The 20,433-nt window shown below is 34.9% G+C and overlaps 1 protein-coding gene across 3 annotated transcripts in view; it reads right to left on the reverse strand.

Annotated features, from left to right (window-relative positions):
• Positions 1–16,156, reverse strand: part of LOC129238527 (apyrase) — a 33,733-nt gene extending 17,577 nt beyond the window's left edge. For all 3 annotated transcript variants that reach the window (XM_054873580.1, XM_054873581.1, XM_054873579.1), the window contains exons 1-2: positions 16,010–16,156; positions 7,302–7,493 (exon numbers count right to left, since the gene is read on the reverse strand). In XM_054873580.1, the coding sequence (XP_054729555.1) occupies positions 7,302–7,396 (95 nt within the window). In that variant the 5' untranslated portion in view covers positions 7,397–7,493; positions 16,010–16,156. The remainder of the gene's footprint in view (positions 1–7,301; positions 7,494–16,009) is intronic.
• Between the last annotated feature and the right edge of the window lie 4,277 nt (positions 16,157–20,433).

A 20,433-nucleotide genomic window follows, 5' to 3' on the forward strand; every position in this document is an offset into this window, starting at 1 on the left:
TAATTTTAATGAAAATCAGGGAAAATATGGCCGTTTACAGGTATCTGTTCCCTTAATGATTTTAAACGAACAGCGCTTGGTTGACACAATCTAACGCACCAACCCGAGTGCTGGTTGCGGGCTTCGACATGCCAGTCATTTGTACCGGCTTCTGCTATGGTTTCTTTTTTTATATTTTATAGAATTTAATAATAATTTGTAAAAAAATTATAAGTATTTTATAAAACGCATGAAAAATTCGATTATTTTTATTAGTTATTTTATATACCCCATGATCAAAAAGTAACGGAAATGTTTAAATAAACCGCACAGAGTTTAATTTCAGGCAAATTTATTTTATCTCCTTCAAAATATGACCCGCCTGAAGCAACACACATATGCCAACGTCTAACTCAGTCCTGGTAAGCCGACGAAGGGATGGCGTTCAGCTCCTTTGTCGCATTCTCTTTGATCTCCTCTATCGTCTGAAATCTCCTTCCACGAAGTGGTAACTTCAACTAAGGAAACAAAAATAAGTCGAACGGGGCCATATCAGGTGAATACGGTGCTTGAACGATAGTATTTACTTGGTGGTTGATCAGATATATCCAGCACAGTTTGGGCTCGGTGCGATGGCGCGTTATCATCACGCAAAATCCAAGAATTATTTGACCACATTTCCGGCCGTTTGCGACATACAGCATCTCTCAAACGTTTCGAAACGGATAAATAATATTCTTTATTGACTGTCTGGCCCAATGGAAGGTACTCATGGTGCACTACGCCTTGGCAATCGAAGAAAACAGTCAACATCACCTTCCCGGTACTTTTTGATCATAGGGTATGTAATATTGAGATAATAAAACTATTTTTTGTTTTATAATATTTTTAATTATTTTTAAACAATATAAGCCTTTTAAATACGAAATAAAAAAACCTGATGTTTTTGATAAAATTTTTATGAAAAAAATCCGAATGTTAAGTGGTTAAAAATTTCTCTTGTCATCCCCTTCAATTTGGAGAAAACCAAAAATCGGTTAACAAGCACGGTAACTCTCGGTATTGACTATGATTGTTTCTTACTCATTGTCGGACAAAAAATTATCCAATGATAACTTTTGCAAAAAAAGTCCAACTAAATAATCACTCGTTGAAAATAAGTTTGATCTGAAAATATGACCCTTTCGCAAAAAATCATTATTCAAATGAATAGCGACTCAAACCGCGGATGTTGTTTTAGTTGCCAAAGCCAAAACAAAATCTATAGTTCAAATTCCAAATGATAGATGGACCACCCTGTATATTATAAGTAGTACACACAAAATATTTATTAAAGGTTAGACTTTATCTTGTTTTTATATTCCTTTATTTGGGTTAGTAAATCCATCGCTACATTTTAATTTGCAATAAGCAAGTTGATTCACGTGCGTAAGTGTACATATGTATACTATGTATATACGAGTACACATATGTATACATACAGAGCGCCTATCTAATCTTAAGTTCTCACAGCACGTATTTCGCTCTCCCATTCGTAATTCCATTTCCGATTACCCTTTCGAATTACGTAAATTGCCATATAAAATTTCGAGAGCGAAGGCAGTCGCAATTACCTGGCGAATTGCGAAGAATTGTCTTCTCTCATTGTAATCGAAAAATTATCGAAAGTAGCTCTCAAACCAAAATGAAAGCGTAAACCAAAACAAAATTAATAATCGTTATGTAATAACCAGAAAAGTTAGATTCTAATAATGGAAGCAAAAAAGATTTTGTGAAAAAATTATTGCGCCGTGAAAGTTGCTGAGCACCTCCAGAATTGTGGAGGAGATCCAGTTGTCTTCTGAGGAACTGTTGCAGCTATTGAAACAAGTGCATTTTCTAAAAACTGTGAAGATTTCATTAGCCTCAGAAAGTTTAAACTGGAAGAAAGTAGTTTCTTTCAAAAGTTCATAAAATAGCTTTTTTATAAAACTTCTTACTACAAATATTTTAGGATCGAATTCACTCCTTTTGGGAGGCAGGCTGTCAATGCGCTGATGATTTTTTTTTTTAAATGGTTTTCAGATGAGTTGAAGACTTTTTTATAAATTGTGCGAGTTATAAAATAAAGTAAAATCTTAGTTTTCATTTACTTTTTTCTCCATGACCGATATTCGCAGCAAATAATAATAATAAAAAGCAATGAACGAGCAGGGCAGATGCCAAAATGAATTATTAATGCATTTTAAGGCTAATGATTCGTGTGCAACTACTCGTCCACTGCACGTGAAGCCCCAAGTGAGGATTTGATTCGTTAATGGTGAAAGATTCTGGGCAACAAGTTCGGTAGCAAATAGTCCACGATCTGGGCCCTGTCTAACATTGATAACAAATGAAAATATTGAACTCGTCGCTACAAGTTTTCGCGATAATCCGTGTCAGACTATGAGCAAGAGAGCATCTGCCTTGGCACTTCTAAGAACGATTGCACATGAAATATCGAGGAGGAACCTAGACTTCACGCCCTTGAAATTCAAATCGTGCAAGCGCTTAAGCCTAACAATTACAATTTGCGTAAAAATTTCTGCGAGACAACGTTGAAGCGATTTCGTACCGTGAATACTATCTTCCATTTTCATTTGAATGGAAGTGTAAATAAGCAGAATTGCCTTATTGGCCATCTAAAAGACGATAAAAACATCTCAGTCCCAAAGTGATGATTTGGTGTGCATTGTCAAACAGTGGAGTAATTGGATCATATTTTTGTAATCGTCGAGGGGAAGCAATTTCTGCAAGACGGCGCCACGCCACACACGGCCAGAGACGCCATGACGATACTGCGTGATTTTTTCTTTAACAAACTGAGGAGCCGTATCGGTGTCATATCCTGGCCACCCAGGTCGCTCGATCCTAACTCTATGGACTTTTTTCTGTGGGGATACCTCAAAAGTAAAATATATGAGACAAACCCTGCGACGATCTCAGCACTAGAACGAAATATCGCTCGCGAGGTTAATGGCATGCCGAAATCACTTATCCAGCGACTAGCGTAAAGAACAGTGGCCAGATTCCCTGGGCGTTTCCGACAAAAATGTAGAGGAAAAAATCTCTCAACAATAAAATTCGCACTTGTCTGCTTTATAATTTAATTTTTAATTCCTAATTCGGCCACCGAACACCCTGTACATACATAAATTTGTATTAATAATTGATTTATAAATCGATGCTAATCTTCTCCACTATTCAAAAGTGCTATAACACACGCGATTGTGTAAAGATAACCAGTTCCTTATAAAACAATTGCTAGTACATATTAGTATCTACAACTTACTGTACTTGTATTCGTAAAAATTAGATCATATAAGAACTTTACAATAGTAAAATATATATATGATACATTTCAATTTGAACTTCGCCTGTGGTTTGGGTTGGTAGCCGGCGTCAAAATTATTTGACTATGACTGCAGCGTGCAATTAAGGGGTTAGGGGTAGTCAAAATTTTCAAAAAATTTGATTTTTTTTTTTTCATTTTCTTAAAGTATAATATCCTACAAATATTGTGTAAAAATTTGCAGTGAATCCGATAAATACTTTTCGAGTTATTCAACAAAGGGCGCTAGGTTGCTCCGGAGCCGATAGCAAAGCTTTAAATGCGTTTTTCTCAAAACTATGTTTTTTGAACTGATGATCACTGTAACTTAAAGACCGATTTTTTTAAATAATGAATTGTCATTTTTTTTCTCGAAAATCAGAAAAATATTTCCTGAGTCCGCCATATTGTTAATTTTGAAAGAAAAGCTTCGATCAGGCACAAGATTATCTATTAATAAAACTATATTAATTTCTCTTGTCCGATTGATTTTAGATGAATCTCCAAGGACTTGTGATTATCACCGCACGGGACTTCTGGAAAAACAATCTCCACACAAACAGCGATAACTTTTACAATTATTATTATTATTATTTTTTTTTAATTTTGCTAAAGGCAAGTCGAAACATGGTGTATTGATATTAATGCTATTTTTTTATTTTTGTAAAATAAAGCAATTGAATAGCAAAACAAAAATTTTTTGGGACCTCTGACTACCCCTAATCCCTTAAAACTTCACCTCCTCCGGACACGTACTAAATAGGTCAGGTTTAATAATTGACTATGCGGATGACATCGCCCGAAATAAACGCTACCTTAGTGACTTATTCGTAAACATAGAGGCAACAGCAGGGAGAGTTGGGTTCGAGGTCAACCAACAAAAAATTAAATATTTGGTGTTGTCTAGGAGCATTGAGAGAAGAAGGCCGCAAAACATATCATTAAGTCAATGCACTTTTGAAGTTGTTGATAAATTCAAGTATTTGGACGTTCTAATCATAACCGACAATCGCGCTATAAGTGCATTCAGGGCCGAATAATTGCTGCAAATAAACATACTTTGGCCATATGCACCTATTTAAATCGAAAATACTGTCTACTACTAAGGGTTGCAAACTGAGTATGTATCAAACAATAATGAGACGTATTGCTACATATGGCTCGGAAGTGTGGTCCACAGCAGCACCCGAAGAGTCTTTGAGCGAAAGATATATAGGACGATATATGGTCCCAGGCTAAGCAAAAGAGGTGATTACATAATACGAACCAACGAAGAGTTACTTCAATTTATGCACGGCGAGGACATTGTCAAATGAATCAAAGCGTAAAAGCTAAGATGGATTGGATGTTCTAAGAATGGAAGACACGCGTGCCCAAAAACTAATAATGCAACACAAACCTAAGCCAATGAGAAGAAAAAATCGTCGGCGCAGTCGGCAAAAATATGTAAATTGTAAAGAATTGATTTCTGACTATGAAGCGGTAATGAAATACATCATAACTGGAGATGAGACTTGGGTGTATGCTTTCGACTGCAAAGCAACTCCAAAATCAAATCAAAGATAAGTCAACAGTTTGCTTTAATTGCATAGGTATGTAAAAGAAGTTAAATAAAAAACCTAAAAAACTTAAATAACGTGTTTCATTTCTTTATTGTAAAAAAAATTCCTGTAAATACCCTAAATTTTCGAGCTCTAGACCACCGGGACTCCTTAATCATTCATATAATAGATAAAAGTGTGTGTCCATAGACGCTTTGGCCTGTAAATAGTTATCGTAAATGTAAAACGAATTTCGCATTTGTATTGCTGCCATAAATTTTGCAACCTCAGTAGACGTCGTTTAGGGATTTCCTCCTGCTGACTACTACTAGCAGAAAATTGCGAAATTAAATTAGCTACTACTTCTCTTTTCTTCACAATGTTAATAATAATTAAACAAAACAAAAATAATAAAACATTCCAGCAAACCAATTTCCATGAAGAAAAATTTTTAAAGACAGTATTGACAGCTGATTACCAATTTCGGAGCTGTCTTCGTTAAAGATAGTCACATTTTTGCCTAACCAGAGAGCTACCTCATTAATGGCTAGTATTTCAGCCTGAAATACGCTACAGTGATTAGAAAGCCATGCCGAAACGCTTTTGACTTCTACAGTAGACACCAAAGCAATTTATCGTGCAGCTTTGAGCCATCAGTAAAAAACAATAGGCAGGTACATCTATTGTCAACCCACTGACATCTGGCTGGAATTCTGCTCCTAAATAAGCTATTAAAATACGATTGATTCAAACAATATTCAACATGGTTGTTTGGACCATTGAGGAGTTTCGGTAAGCCGAGCAGCAGTGTAACCTGGATTCTGTTTACCAACTCAATCTAAGGGAGGTAAAAAGAAAAGAGTAGTCACAGAATCAGAGGGTGTGGTTCTAAGTGCACCGCTGATACATACAAACACCATACATTGAAACCTCTGAAGCCTGTTTCGAAACGTAGTTTTATCGAGAGCCGTCCATCATATCATACTATAATTCCATAGGGGAGGATAGGTTTGATAACGGAGAAAGATTCCACCCGAATAAGTGTCAGTGGGGAGCTGACAAGGTGGCAAGTGTACCCATTTTCAATTACTAAACGGTATTTTAGCAGGCAAACTCGCAAAGCAAAAACAAAATACTAGGAAGGCTAATGAAAGAAAAAGAAAACAGCTTTCACATCTTTGCTCGCTTGGCGAAAAATTTGGATTTGAAAGCAACAACAAAGTTATCGCTCCGATAGCGAAAGTAGCTGAGAGCGGTAAGAAATCAATCTACCACATGATTAATTTGTTTTTAATTCAATAAACCTTCAAAAAATGTTATGTGATATTAATATCTTGCATAAATTTATTTGTTGTGTCATCTTCAAAAATCAACATATGTGATATGTTCACCATAAATGTGTGTTTTTTTTAAGTATTTTTTAGTTAAGCGAGAGCAGGAGACCAGGTTTAGAGTTAGAATTGAGCTGTAAGAGGTGAGGATTACTTTTTGTTAGAACTATTTATCGAGTTCAATGAAACTGATAAGAGAATCATATGAAAAAAGTGTGTGCTCTTATTTATTTGGTATGAGGCCTGATGTGGCAGATTGATTAAATATCTTTAAGTTCTTAAGTAACCGAAGTTAAGTTTACATCTAGAGTATTTGCACTACGAGCTTTTATGCTTCGGTCTTACGTAAATCGATAGCTTACTAAATTTTCGATCTTATATATTAGTTCTTAAAAGAAATGTAGTAATTTTTTTTTGTTTTTTGAAAGCTTTTAACCAACTGACTTCTGCCTGAATGGATTTATTTAACCGACTTTTAAGTTAAGATCTATTAAAATTAAAAAAAAAAAAGTTTTAGTGCGCCGAATTTTACCGAAAACAAAATTTTAAACGAGGTGTGTGCTCATTTCGGCGGCTATGTTAACAAACTAAGTTCCTTAAACGTCAAGACAATTCATCGTCGAGCATTTTATACGGTACTTATATCCGGGAAATACTGTAATCGAAAAAGAAAGTCAGGTAATTAAGCTGCTTTTTGAAAATTAATTTTAACTTGCTAGCTCTGCAAGCTCATCGCTTTACAAAAGTGCTGCCAAGTCATTAAAATTTAACACTTTATTTATTAATGAAAAAAATATTGGCACATTTTTCTTTTTACTTGTTGTTAATTATTATCATATTTCTCATTAATTTATTTAGTATTTTTTTTATTTCCACTTTGACAGATGTTGAATAACGGAAAAATCCCCGAATCGAAATTTAATTTCAAAATAATATAAGCCGCTGCTGGGAAGTGAATACTTAGTATCTAAAGGTACTTCTTATGCACGGAATGTCTCTTTTGCGTCACTTTCCAAATTGCTTCAATGTGGCAAACACTTTTCTTGCTTCATCTGGCTGTACCTTAAAACTATACACTTATCTGTTTTAACAGTTAGTTACCTTGCGTGAAAGTCGTTGATGTGAATTATGGATAACGGAAATAGATCGGCACTTATGGATGGCACGAGTAGAGCGATTATAATTAGCAACTTCATTTTTCGCGTACACTGCAAATTCACTCAGCCACTTCTCTAGTTAGCTCGCGCCCGTGGATTCAATAGGTCCATACACCGCCGCAATACAAACTGACAGCTAAAAAATAATACACATTTTGAGTAACCAGCTAATAAATGGAACTACTTGCGTTAATCTTTATTGATGCACACATGAAGCATGAATTTAGTGCGATAATAAGCAATAAAACTCATTTAAGTTAGTAGAAAAAACCAACCTTAGCCATGCATACTTCTATATTACTCGTATAAATATTGAACGAATTTTAAAGCCTTACCATTTTTAAATATCGGGTGCTTTTTGAAGAGCTTGAGAACTTAAAATGTTAATACAAGGCACAAATATTGTTGGAATGAATTTTTTTTTATTATATATAAATATTATATATGTATACATATAATTGGCGCATACACCCTTTTTGGGTGTTTGGCCGAGCTCCTTTTTGTGGTGTGCGTCTTGATGTTGTTCCACAAATGGAGGGACCTACAGTTTCAAGCGGACTCCGAACGGCAAATATTTTTATTAGGAGCTTTTTCATGGCAGAAATACACTCGGAGGAGCAACCGCTATTAGAAAAATGTTTTTCTTAATTTTGGTGTTTCACCGAGATTCGAACCGACGTTCTCTCTGTGAATTCCGAATGGTAGTCCCGCACCAATCCATTCTGCTACGGCGGCCAAATTTTAATCTAATAATAATATCTGGCATATGTCCCCCGCGTTTACGAGTTACACAGTCCATTCAAGTTCAATTTTTGATTTCTTTTTCCTATAAATTTAGCTATATGGCGTCAGTGGTGACTTGAGTATTGCAATAAATTGATTAGCAAGCGCGCCGTACGGTTGGTACCAAATGTCGTCGGTGATTCGATTTTTAGTTAATTAATTTTTGGAAACAAAAATCCAGGATCGATAACGCTCGCCATTCACCGTAATAGCAGCTCTTTACTCATGTAAGCCAAAGGTAAAATAGACGAAGTGTTCTAAATATAAACTGCGTGAACAGATTTATTTTATTTTTTTCAAAGTAAATTTTCACAACTCAAAATCGTAGTTCTGGCATTAAACGATTCATGTCGGCTTGTCAAACCTTATTGAACAGAAATGTCAACACATACGTCAACAAACGTCACAGTTTGCCATTCTCAGCTGTCAAACCCTAGTTATCGATATCGATAGTTCTCATGCAGCTAAAAAAACACCCGATACAATAAACGGATTAAGTCTAGCTCTATATTAACCGATTGCTAGCTTGTGAAATACAATGGAAGAGTAACACATTATATTATCATCAGGGAGTGACAGCTTTATGCACTTTTATATTGTTTTGTATTTTTTTGATATGCAAACCTCCATTTCTTCTAACATTCTTGAAGTACATTGATGCATTAGGGTAATCCTTATACATATCTATTGTCTAATTAGAGAGCAGGAAGGTATTTCTTTAGGGGCTAGTTTTTCAGTGAAAGTTAACTATAGTTAAACTATGTTTACTTAATTCGATAACAAATAGCTAATAGTGTAATTATTCCAGACGAAAACTTAACTTAAGAACTTAAAGATGTTTTCTCAAGCTTGACGTCAGCTTAAGTATGCAGCCTCAAGCGAAATAAATAAGAGTACACCATTATTTCATATACATGTGAGTCACAGCTTATTTGATGCAGGTAATGCTTTTTTAGAAAAAAAATGACTCAATGTTTATTAAATTTAATAAAAAAAAACGTATACGACTTGTAATGAGATATGTATGTACTGTTTACCACTGAAAGAGGAGAAGCCCAACATTTGTAGGGAATACAAATAGACAAAATTTACAAAAAACGGAGAAGGGTCGAGCGGTGTAGGTAAACACCGGACACAAACCGTGGCAACAACGTGTACTACTCCGAGCATTTATCACCCGCACAAACGCAGCGATCCCAGGACCGCAGCAACGGCACAAATTACAGCAAGGCAATACCAATAAATCCGACGCCAGAATGGATAGCACTTTATAGTACGCACAAGCACTAGCCACGTGTGGACCGCAGGCGCTCGGGCGAGCTTCTGAGGCTGACAAAATATCAGCTCTCTAATTTCGTGGGTTTTCTCACAGGACACAATGCGCGAGGAATGCATGCTGTGAGACTTGGAATCACCTCGAGTCCTTTTTGCGCTGGATGTATGGAGGATGAGGTGGAATCATCTCAGCACCTTCTCCTTAGCTGCCCTGCTCTGGCGGGGCTAAGATCTAGGCATCTTGGCTCCTACTTCTTTGTCACGCCTGCAGATATAGCTGGCGCTGACATTAAAAATCTGATGAATTTCATCAGCAGCATAAAGCGGTTGACGCAAACATAGTCATCGTTAGTAATCCGCACGCTCCCAACTACCCCAGCACCACCTCTCCCCGCCCTCTCCCTGTATCCCATTGGTCTTTCTCTCCCGCCTCACCCCTCCATAATGGCATCACAAAGGACGAATGCTTCTTCGTCCAAGTGTGCCCTTTCCCTGGGCAACCATATCAACCTAACCTAACTAGCTAGGAAACGGAAATAAGCGCCAAAAAGTAGGTACCAAAAAAAACGCGCCAAAAAAATTGGGACCAAAAAACGCACCAAACAGTAAGCACCAAGAAAATGTGACGCCAAACAGTAGGCACCAAAAATATATTTCCTTCAAGTTTGCACCAACAAACAAGCGCCAAAACGTAGGCAGTGTTATTTCGCACTAGAAATTAGCAACCACAAGGAAAAACTCAGCCTAAAAAATAGTGTATCTAAGATATATATAAGGTATAGCTCTCTCTCTCTCCTTTTCCTCTACGTTATATCTTTTTTCTCTCTCGCGGAACGAAAATGCCCAAAACGTTGCATGGCCTTGAAATTTTTCTCTTCATTCTCGTTCGTCCATCGACGCCTAAGAAGTTTCACTTCAAAAATATAGAAACAAATAGTTTTCTCATCAAAATATGCTCACAGCTTAAATGATGCAATGTATTTTATATTTTCTCTGAGAATGCAATAACGGTGAAATGTATTTTTTCTGTTTAGCTTAGCGTCTTAAGTCATTGTCAAAAAATTTTTGTAAAGAAAAGTTGAAAAAATGTAAATTAACAAGTGCTTCTTTGGTTTTTTTTTTTGTTATTAAATAAAACATGTTATTTAACAATAAAAAAATATAAGATTTTTTTCTGTCATGGAAATACCATAAAATATATTTGATAATTTAATAATTTTTTTTGGCTGCATCAAATAAGCTGTGAGTCATTGTATGTGTAACTCGATGCTAACTCTTCAACTCTAGTCTCCAGCTCTCCATTAACTAAACAATACTTTAAAATATACACATTTATGTAAACATATCATACCTAGTCTGGACCTTTCATAATAAATTTACAACATACTGTGAATGTAATTTTTAAAGATGCCTCATCAAATAAATTTATGCAAAATATTAATATCGCATGCAAAATGTTTAAGACTTACTGAATTAAAAAGCAATTAATCAAAGGTAGCAGGATTCGCTAACCGCTTTCAATTGAGTTGATTTACGTAACTTAAGAATCCAGCTTTTTAACCCTTTAACTGTTTATCGAGTATACTCGTCAGAGCGAAACGAGAATTTTTCACATAATGTCGAGTTACTCGTCGTGAAGATAAAAAAAATCGCATTAAAATTATTATTCAACGAATCAACTGTAATTTTTGCCCTGAAAAAGGGCAAATAAAAAACTTTTAAAAAATGTACATTTTGGAATATTCGTTAGTCTGGCAATCTTATTTATTTTAATACACAATAGCTTGTATTAAGCTAAAATAACAAATTCTGGGGAGTAATATTAAAAAACATTTTTTTTTTTTCAAATAAAAAAGCATTTCGTATGAAAGTTATAAGAGTATTGTGGATTTTAGTGACAGGAAAAATAATAGTAAGTAGTTTTATCCCTTTGAGGAATAAAATTGTAAAATAAAGGGTGATTTTTTAAGAGCTATAGGAAAATTTATTTAAATCCATAGTACAGTCCATATAATTTAATGTTTGAAGATTATTTCATGCAAATGTTGACCGCGACTGCGTTTCAAACGGTCCATCCGCTTAGTCCAATTTTGGCATACTCTTTCCAATGTTTCGGCCGGTATCTCACATATATGTAAATGCTTTAATGTTGTCTTCCAATGCGTTAATTGATGCAGGCTTGTCTGAATGGACATGAGCTTTAACATAGCCTCACAAAAAATAATTTAAAGACGTTATATCGCACGATCTGGGTGGCCAATTGACAGGTCCTGATCGTGAAATAAAATGTTCACCGAACTTGCCTCTCAACAAGTCCATTGTTACGCGTGCTGTGTGGCATGTGGCACCGTCTTGCTGAAACCACATGTCATGCAAGTCAAGCTCTTGCATTTTGGGCAAAAAAAAGTTGGATATCATTTCACGGTAGCGCTCACAGTTTAACATTCACCGTTACGTTACGATTCGCAGCATCTTTGAAGAAGTACGGTTCTATGATACCTCCAGCCCACAAACCGCACCAAACTCTGACCTTTTATGGATATTTTGGTAGCTCTTGCAATTCTTCTTGCTGATCTTCACTCCAAAATTGACAATTCTGCTTATTTACGTACCCATTGATCCAAAAATGAGCTTCGTCGCTGAACATAATTTTTCGATAAAAAAGTGGATCTTAAATTTTCTTAACAGAACACGCATTTTTATAATAAAATTCAATGATTTGCAAGCGTTGTTCGTTTATAAGACGATTCATGGTTAAATTATAGACCAAATTGAAGATGTTTGACAGTGAAACAAAACACGATACGTGCGTCAGCTGTTTAAACCAACTGTTTAAAAAGATAAAAGCTAAAAAATCACCCTTTAGATAATTTAATTATCCCTACTACATGTTCATACTGTTCAAAAAGTAATATTAGAAAAGAATCCAAATGCTGGTGCCCAATATGCAAGCTGCACTTTGCTTTAAAAATTATCTTTGCGCTTAATTTAAATGTTTAGTTTTGTAACTTAGATTTCTTGAAATCCATTTGGTCTTTATTGCTCCTGTTTTCATTCCTATAATGCATTAATTTATCTTTATGTGATATATTTTTTATCAATGAAAACCAACGACAACATAGACATAGCGCAGCGAATAAAGATCCAGCGGCTATATTACATTGACTAGCTCATGTCGTCCGAATGGATACAAACGCTCCGGCTCTGAAAGTATTCGATGCGGTACCAGCTGGTGGTAGCAGAGCAAGAGGAAGGTCTCCTCTGCGTTGGAAAGATCAGGTGGAGAAGGACTTGACTTCGCTTGGTGTGTCCAACTGGTGCCGGTTAGCACGAGAAAGAAAAGGCAGGCGCACTTTGTTAAAGTCGGACAAAATCGCGTAAGCGGTTATCGCGCCAATTGAGAAGAAGAATAACATTTGATTTTTACTACTGGCTACTTTACCGGAACAAACATTTTACTCTGTCTATGTCTATATGTAATTAAACAAACAGAGTTTCGAGGCAAAATTAAACAGTTAAAGGGGAAAGTTTCATAAGGCTGGAGTAATCACTTATGTACTATATATACATGTTTTCCTTCTCGCAGGTTAACTTTAAGTTACACAATAATTGATAATTTTAATTTCAATTTAACTCAGCCTCACTGCCCATTAAACCAAGATTTAAAAAACTACATGCTTACTTGTTGTGAACGCACAACCTTACTTAGTTGATTTTACTCAAGCTATGTTAATTTTTTGTCACGAATAAAACGAATTGTTGGGTAAATTTATTACATTTTTTTTATGCAGCCCTACACTAAATGTCGGCTAAAGGAACGTTAATTTTAAAAGCTTTAAGGTTAAAGGGCAAACAAAGTTCAACTAGCACCGAAAAACTGGTCCTAAGTTAAAAGAAAAAATTCATACTTCTACTATGGGCAATATTTCGAAATTTCGACACTATTTTCTTTTCTTTTTGAATAATTCCCTTGCAAATTTTATGAAAACGTCTTGGTTTTGGAGTTGCACGGCCATCCTTATGAGTACTGGATATCTCTATATTGGAAGATCAACTAAAACGTTTTTATTTTTATTTTGCCAATAGGCTTAACTAGTCCTATAATTGGTGTTAAAGTTGATGTTGTGCAATTTTTCGTTTTCAAGATAAATGCGAAAGGCCAAGGCATTCGCACGGCGCAAAAACAGAAGTAGTTTCATTTCCTAATTTTTGCAGTAATGAATTAAATTTTTCTAGTCTTAGTTGATTATTTTGGCAATACTGCTGTTTCCGTGGCGCCGCAATCTGACGACGGATTCTTATAGAACTCGACAAAAGAAAACGAAATGAATAAGTAAAATTTTTTGATATCTCGCTTAGTTTTCAAGTAATTTAGTGTTAAAGTTCTCTAATTTAGCGCAAAGTTAGTGCTGCCATACACCTGAAATAAAAACGAAACTGCAGTATTTTTTGCTCTAATTTTAAGTTGAGAAATAATTTTGAAAATAAAAACATACTCATTCAAACTTAAAAACAATGATATTAAGCGTATCTCAAAAAATAATAAAGTAATTAAAATTAAATTAATTAACACAGTATTTTCGCGTAGAACTCCTTTTCGCGTGGGCGGCCTTCGGCCGCGCTTCAAAAAACTAACCCTCACCAGTCCAACTCCGGCTACGCAATCCACAGTATTTTTGCGTAGAACTTCTTTCCGTGTTAAAACCATTGAACCCAAAATTAAAACATCATATGCATGTATGTAGTAAGGAGACACAATAACCCCCATCCCCAACTTTAACACTAAACTTAAATACTTAATTTTTGTTCATATTTTGGTTCATATTTTTGTTTTATTTGCAGGCATCCGGCAACACCATACTGTTGTCATTCCAATCTTCTTCTTATTCGCGTTTAAAATTGGAAAGTGACTGCATGAACAAATGCATTTGCATTTTATTTTAATAAAAATGATTCGATTCAAATTATAGTGAAGTTCCAAAGGGCATTTTGAGACCTTTTTTATTCAATATCTCGAAAACTAAGCGAAATATCAAAAAATTTTACTTCTTCATTTCGTTTTCTTTTGTCGAGTTCTATAAGAATCCGTCGTCAGATTGCGGCGCCGCGGAAACAGCAGAATCCCCATTATTTTAAATGGATTATTTCTTTTTCTCCACTTCTCACTTTAAACGTTTGAAAAAATACTTGCAACTTTTTATGTTAACCATATAAAATAAAAATCTATTCAAATAAGAAAGTGGTAAGTATTAAGTCCACTAAAAAAATTCTAAAATAGAGCTTGTTCGAGTTGCAAACACGAGCGCTGTGTTGCACAATTTCTTAAAGTGATGTGAAATTCTGGCAACTTTGGCAGTTATCAAACATTCGGCCATTAAAAATTTTCTTTGCACGGTTGCTTCATTGTGTTCTTAATTCATTTTCAAAAGAAAATTTCCGTTAATATCGAAACTGTCAACGAAAATATTTATAGAAAACTCCATTATTTTTATTCTATATTAATTCTGCATTTATACCTATACATTCACCTTCACCACGGGCATGAAACATTAAATGAAAGAAAAGGTTTTTTAATAGCAGTCGCCTCTCGGCAAGCCATCTCAAACCTCCAAGTGTATTAATGCTATGCTAAGGAAAATCTCCTTATAAAAACCATTTGCCGTTCAGAGGCGGCATAAAACTATAGGTCTCTCCATTTGTGGAAAACATCAAAACGTGCCGAACGTCAGAAAAGTTTCAGCTTAGTATTTGCAACAAGGTTTCTCAACAAGCCCATAAGCTGCCCTCGCTTGAGCAGACAAAAGTTGATTGTATTTTCGAAATTCATTACATGTAGTAATAAATGTGAAAAAGTTCAACGCCAAATAATTTCGTCAAAAAAGAAATTATTCGTAACCGTCTAATTTTTATGCCGCCAGTGTGGCTTTACCAGAGAACATTGAGAAAAATCAACGCTTGTTTATGTTTTCAGCAGCAGTTTTCTTTGTATTTATTTTTTCGCTTTTTGGCAGCAGCTAATTTGAATTTCAATTTTACTTTCGCGTTTGTACGCTCTCGTTTTTTTGCTCTCTTCTACAAATTGTCTGTGTTAAGGAACATTTGCCGGCAGAAACTTTACGAATTATTGAGAACTATCAGTACAGAAAAAAAACGCATTGTAAGCCATTTAACTGTCTGTGTGCACATATTGAAAACGAAAACGTGCCCAAGTGTAAGCAAAACCAGTTTAAATAAGAATTGTTAACAATGAATTAATTTTCCTAAATATTTCATACATTTTCGCAACCAAGCGTTGTGCTAAACACAAAACAGAATCCGTCACTCCTTCCGCCTCTAATTCTACTTGGTTGCGTTGGTTTTAGCGATTTTGTCATCCCGATATCGGCCACATAACATTCCCTTATTTCTTTTTTTTAATTTTTATTTAAATGGCGGGATGAAAATCCTCAAAACGCCAGGGTATTCTACCCTACCCCTACAATTCATAATTTATTTCGCAGCTGTGGTAGCATTGCCTTAAGATGGATTATCCATTTTGCTTATTTTACAAGAAGAAGCTATGCAGATAGCGTGAATTCTTCATTAAATACTTACTCTTTTTATTATAACACGATCACCTAATAATTAAAGCTTCACTTTCTTACGCACGTATAAAAATTATATAGAAATTAATTTAGAGATCACTGAAAGTGTAGATCAATTCGTCATTTGTATTAACTAAAATAAATGATCACAAGTATGTCTGATGTATAAACATAAAACAACAGCTGAGATTGTAGAGCTCAGCTGTGAAAGTCCGAATTTTTTAGCGCAAACAGTGTTGCCGTTTCGGAAGAATTTATTAATGCGTACGGGCTTATATACCACTCACGTTTTGATTTTTGTCACTTTGCATGAAATGAAATTTTGATTGAAAAAATGTTAGACGAAGTAAAAAGTTCATATATCTTACGATTCATACACTTCATCAATATATACACCTCAAAAACGGTCTTTAACATTTCTGTGTTCGTTTGTTATACGAGTAACGTTCGAAAATAAAAGAGAAAATTCACTACATCCAAGGTGAAAGGTCTGAGCAGATGGCAAAACAAAAAGTGCTGTTTATGATATCAATACAGTATCAGAATGCAACAACAAAACCGCAACTCTAACGAGTTCTGATTTCTGGTAGGCCAATCATTGTGAGTCTATGAAAATCGCCTAGTTGGCATATGAGCAGTCTGAGCAAAAATTCTCATTTGATATCAAATCAGTAACGGAACGTACATTGAAGAAGGAGAGCCGTACAAGAAAATCGACTGTACACATGCAGCCGAAAGAAGCATATGGACAAGTACTAACCCATATCAATATTTTATTTAAAGGTATTCCACTAAATAAAACTCGATCCATTTGGCAAAGATAGCTACGGGGCGACATTAAAAAAGATTGATAGCAAATTTATGCTCTCACAGTAAGAGAGTAAGAAAGAAAATGTTATCAGTGAATTTACAAGGGCGGCGCAAAATGAATGGGAATTGAGAACAAACAGTTTATATTTTATTAATTTAGTATTTTTGACAGAATATTTGCTTAATTTTTTCCTTTCCTAAGTTTACTTTAAATGAATTAATTTTTTTATATGAAAATTTTAAATATAATATATTTTGGAAATTCTTCAGCGAGTTTTCGACTCCAGGAATATTTAGCAGATGTTAATCAGATGACATCGAAAAACTATACAACGACTTTATAAAAAAATTTAATTTCAATGAAGGTAAAAGTACGCACATCCGCTGGAGAGGTTTTAGTAAGGTGGATCGAACTACCGCAGCAGCAAATTTTGTGCTGATATGTAGGGATATATTGTACAATGTGGCGCAAAATTAATCATCCTCTTAGAAGATTTATAATTTTTACGTCGTACGTCAATCATATTTGACACTTGTAAACTGGACGTCTGCAGTTTACAAAGGGACAATCAATAGAGCGCGTTAAGGTCAAAATAAAGATTTCCATCACTCAAAATCATAATTTTTTATTTAGTAAAAAAGTTATAAAAAAAAAGATAATTATTGATGACTAATTTTGCGCCAACTTATAGATACTAAATATATTTTGCCGAAATTTTAATACAACCAAAGATGAATCGGACTTCATTGCTATTTTCTGAAAATACACCTTTTAATAAACTTCTAGCGAGGTTTCTAAAAGTTAGAAGGCTTTTTTATATATATATTTTTTACGAGAAAAAAATCTTTAGCTCTCGTTGTTCTAAGCATAAATTTACTTCTATATTGAAGTTTTTCGAATTGACAATGCCGGACCTTTTCATGCGCGGTTACTTGAAGGAAAGCAGGTACAGTGTACTCTTTTTTTTCGCGGACAACTAAGGAACTAAAAAATGTGTCCGCTAATGGGAGGGTTGCTCGCTCAAAAGAAAAAAAATTAAAAAATTCTTCAGGATTTGTGATATGTACTGAAAAAATTGGGGTCTATCTTCTCGGTATTAATTACGGCCATTGGAAAGGGTATTTCAAAAGACACGCCTAGATGTTGTTTTAAAATAAAACATGGGCAAATTTAGATTATTTCAAGTTTCACTATTTTTACATATTTAAAATGCGGCTCTTAACAATTATATGTGAAAAACGATAATGATGAATGTGCACCATGAGCGCATCTACAAGTAAAATCAGTAGATTCATGAATACCTAATTATTGAAAACGAAGAGATTATCCATGTTGAAGATTATCCAGCAACACTTTGCGCTATAGCAGCAATATTCTCAACAGAACGTACCTTTTTTGGTCTGCCAGTAATTTTTCTGTACTCAAAAGAACCAGTTTCTTGAAAAGTTTTCATCAACCTTTGACTTGTCGACTCATTTGTACGATTATTTCCACCAAAAACAAGAATTTCGCAAAATGTTGCTCTTAAAGATCGACCCATTTCATAATAAGTTTAAATAATTTTAACGCATTGTTCTATCGTGTAAAATTGTTTTCCTGTCTACTTGACAAATATCAAAGTTGACGTAAAAAAAGGTATCAGGTAGGCGAAATGGCTGAAGTACCCGTCTGGCAGTTCCCAAGTAGCACTGAAACACCTTCTTGATGCCATTTTGAGACCTCCAACATGCAGATAACTACAGCCAGCCCGAGTTCTCGATATCAGGTTGAAAATTTATGCGATTTAAGTTGGCGTACTGCCCCAAAGCAGCACCCGGTGACCTTTATGCGAAAGCCGAGCATTTGCAAAGAAAGTACCCAATAGCCTCCTTCCTACGACAGTTGGTTCTACGTTAATGCGACGACCCGGATTTATGGAGTTAAGGGTAGTCAGAGTCCCGAAGTAATTATGATTTTCAATAATTTGTTTTTGCTAGTCAATTGCTTTATTTTACAAAAATAAAAACATAGCATTAATACATCATGTTTCGACTTGACTTAGCAAAATTTCAACAAAAAAAAAAAAATATAATAATTGTAAAAGTTTGTGTGGAGCCCATTTCTCCAGAAGTCCCTTGCGGTGATTATCACAAATCCTTGGAGATTAATCTAAAATCAATCGGCAAATTAGTTCTATTAATAGATAATCTTGTGCCTGATCGAGGCTTTGCTTTCAAAATTAACAATATGGCAGCTTCAGGAAATATTTTTCAGATTTTCAAAAAAAATCGATAATTAATTGTTAAAAATAATCAAAGTTTTTGAAAAAAAAACTTCAATTATGCACGAGTTTTTTATGTTTTTCAAAAGCAGTATAAATTTTATTGATTAAAAACCATAGTTTTGAGAAAAACGCATTTAATATTTTGCTATCGGCTCCGGAGCGCCCGAGCGCCCTTTGTTAACTATTGAATAACTCGAAAAGTATTTATCGGATTCACTTCAAAATTTTACACAATATTTTTAAGATATTATAAAAAAAAAATAATAATTGGCGCATACACTTCAGTTAGGTGTTTGGCCGAGCTCCCCCTCCTATTTGTGGTGTGCGTCTTGATGTTGTTCCACAAATTTTAAGATATTATACTTTAAGAAAATGCGAAAAGTAATAATTTTTTTTGAAAATTCTGACTACCCCTAGCTCCTTATATTCGGCCAAAAACCGTCACTCCGGTAGCAATCCCCGTACATATATGGAGAATTTTTCTGTTGCTACAACAACAACGGTCTCCTTTTCTGAACGGTCCTTACAGCTTCTGCAAAGTGGATTAAATGGTGAAGTTAGCTTTTCTGCGTGTGTGCCGATCGTCAATTGAAAGTTAAAAAAAAAATACCGTCTAAACGTCACTTCTGAAAGACCTTTTATTAACGATATTTAAGTGCCATTGAATATTTTAGAAATCTGATTAAAACATTAAAACAAAAAACAAATCTGATCAAAAAAAAAAAATAAAAAAAAAACAATTAATTAATTCAGAAATAAATTTCGTAGTCAAATAATTTAACCAGAGAATTCGAGGCATTTTCCACCAAATTACTGATAGTTCCCATTTATGGAGTGCAGATGGAGCACGTTGTATGTACATATGTACACTCTGTGTCAGAAGAAAAGAACAGGTTTTTTTCTTGTAAGTGAAAATGAGTGAGAAGTGCGCGAAGCGTTTTAAGGCGGTATTTTTATGCAGACATCGAACGTCGGCTGAAGGAGGCGAACAAATCCTACCGTCGAACATCATCAAAACCACTGCTCTCAGAAAAACTCTGTACGGCATGGAAACAAGAAAATTACTTCACAGTAATGGACTGACCTTCCCAGTCCCCAGACGCCAACCCCATTGAAAATGTGTGGGGAAATATGAAAACGCATCTTGCCGGAAATCCAGTCTATGATTTAAAACAACTCGTGCGTCAAGTTCGCGAAATCTAGTCCTATTTGTCGACGAGCTACGCAGAAAAGCTGGTTCAAATCATGAAGAAGATGCCAGGCTATACTCGACAACGATGAAGACTACAGGACTTATTGAATAATTGCGACTCGTAGTTTTGTACATACTTTCATGTAAAAAAACTTTAAATATAATATA

This window comes from Anastrepha obliqua, chromosome 2 (genome assembly GCF_027943255.1).
Source record: "Anastrepha obliqua isolate idAnaObli1 chromosome 2, idAnaObli1_1.0, whole genome shotgun sequence".
NCBI classification, from domain to species: domain Eukaryota; kingdom Metazoa; phylum Arthropoda; class Insecta; order Diptera; family Tephritidae; genus Anastrepha; species Anastrepha obliqua.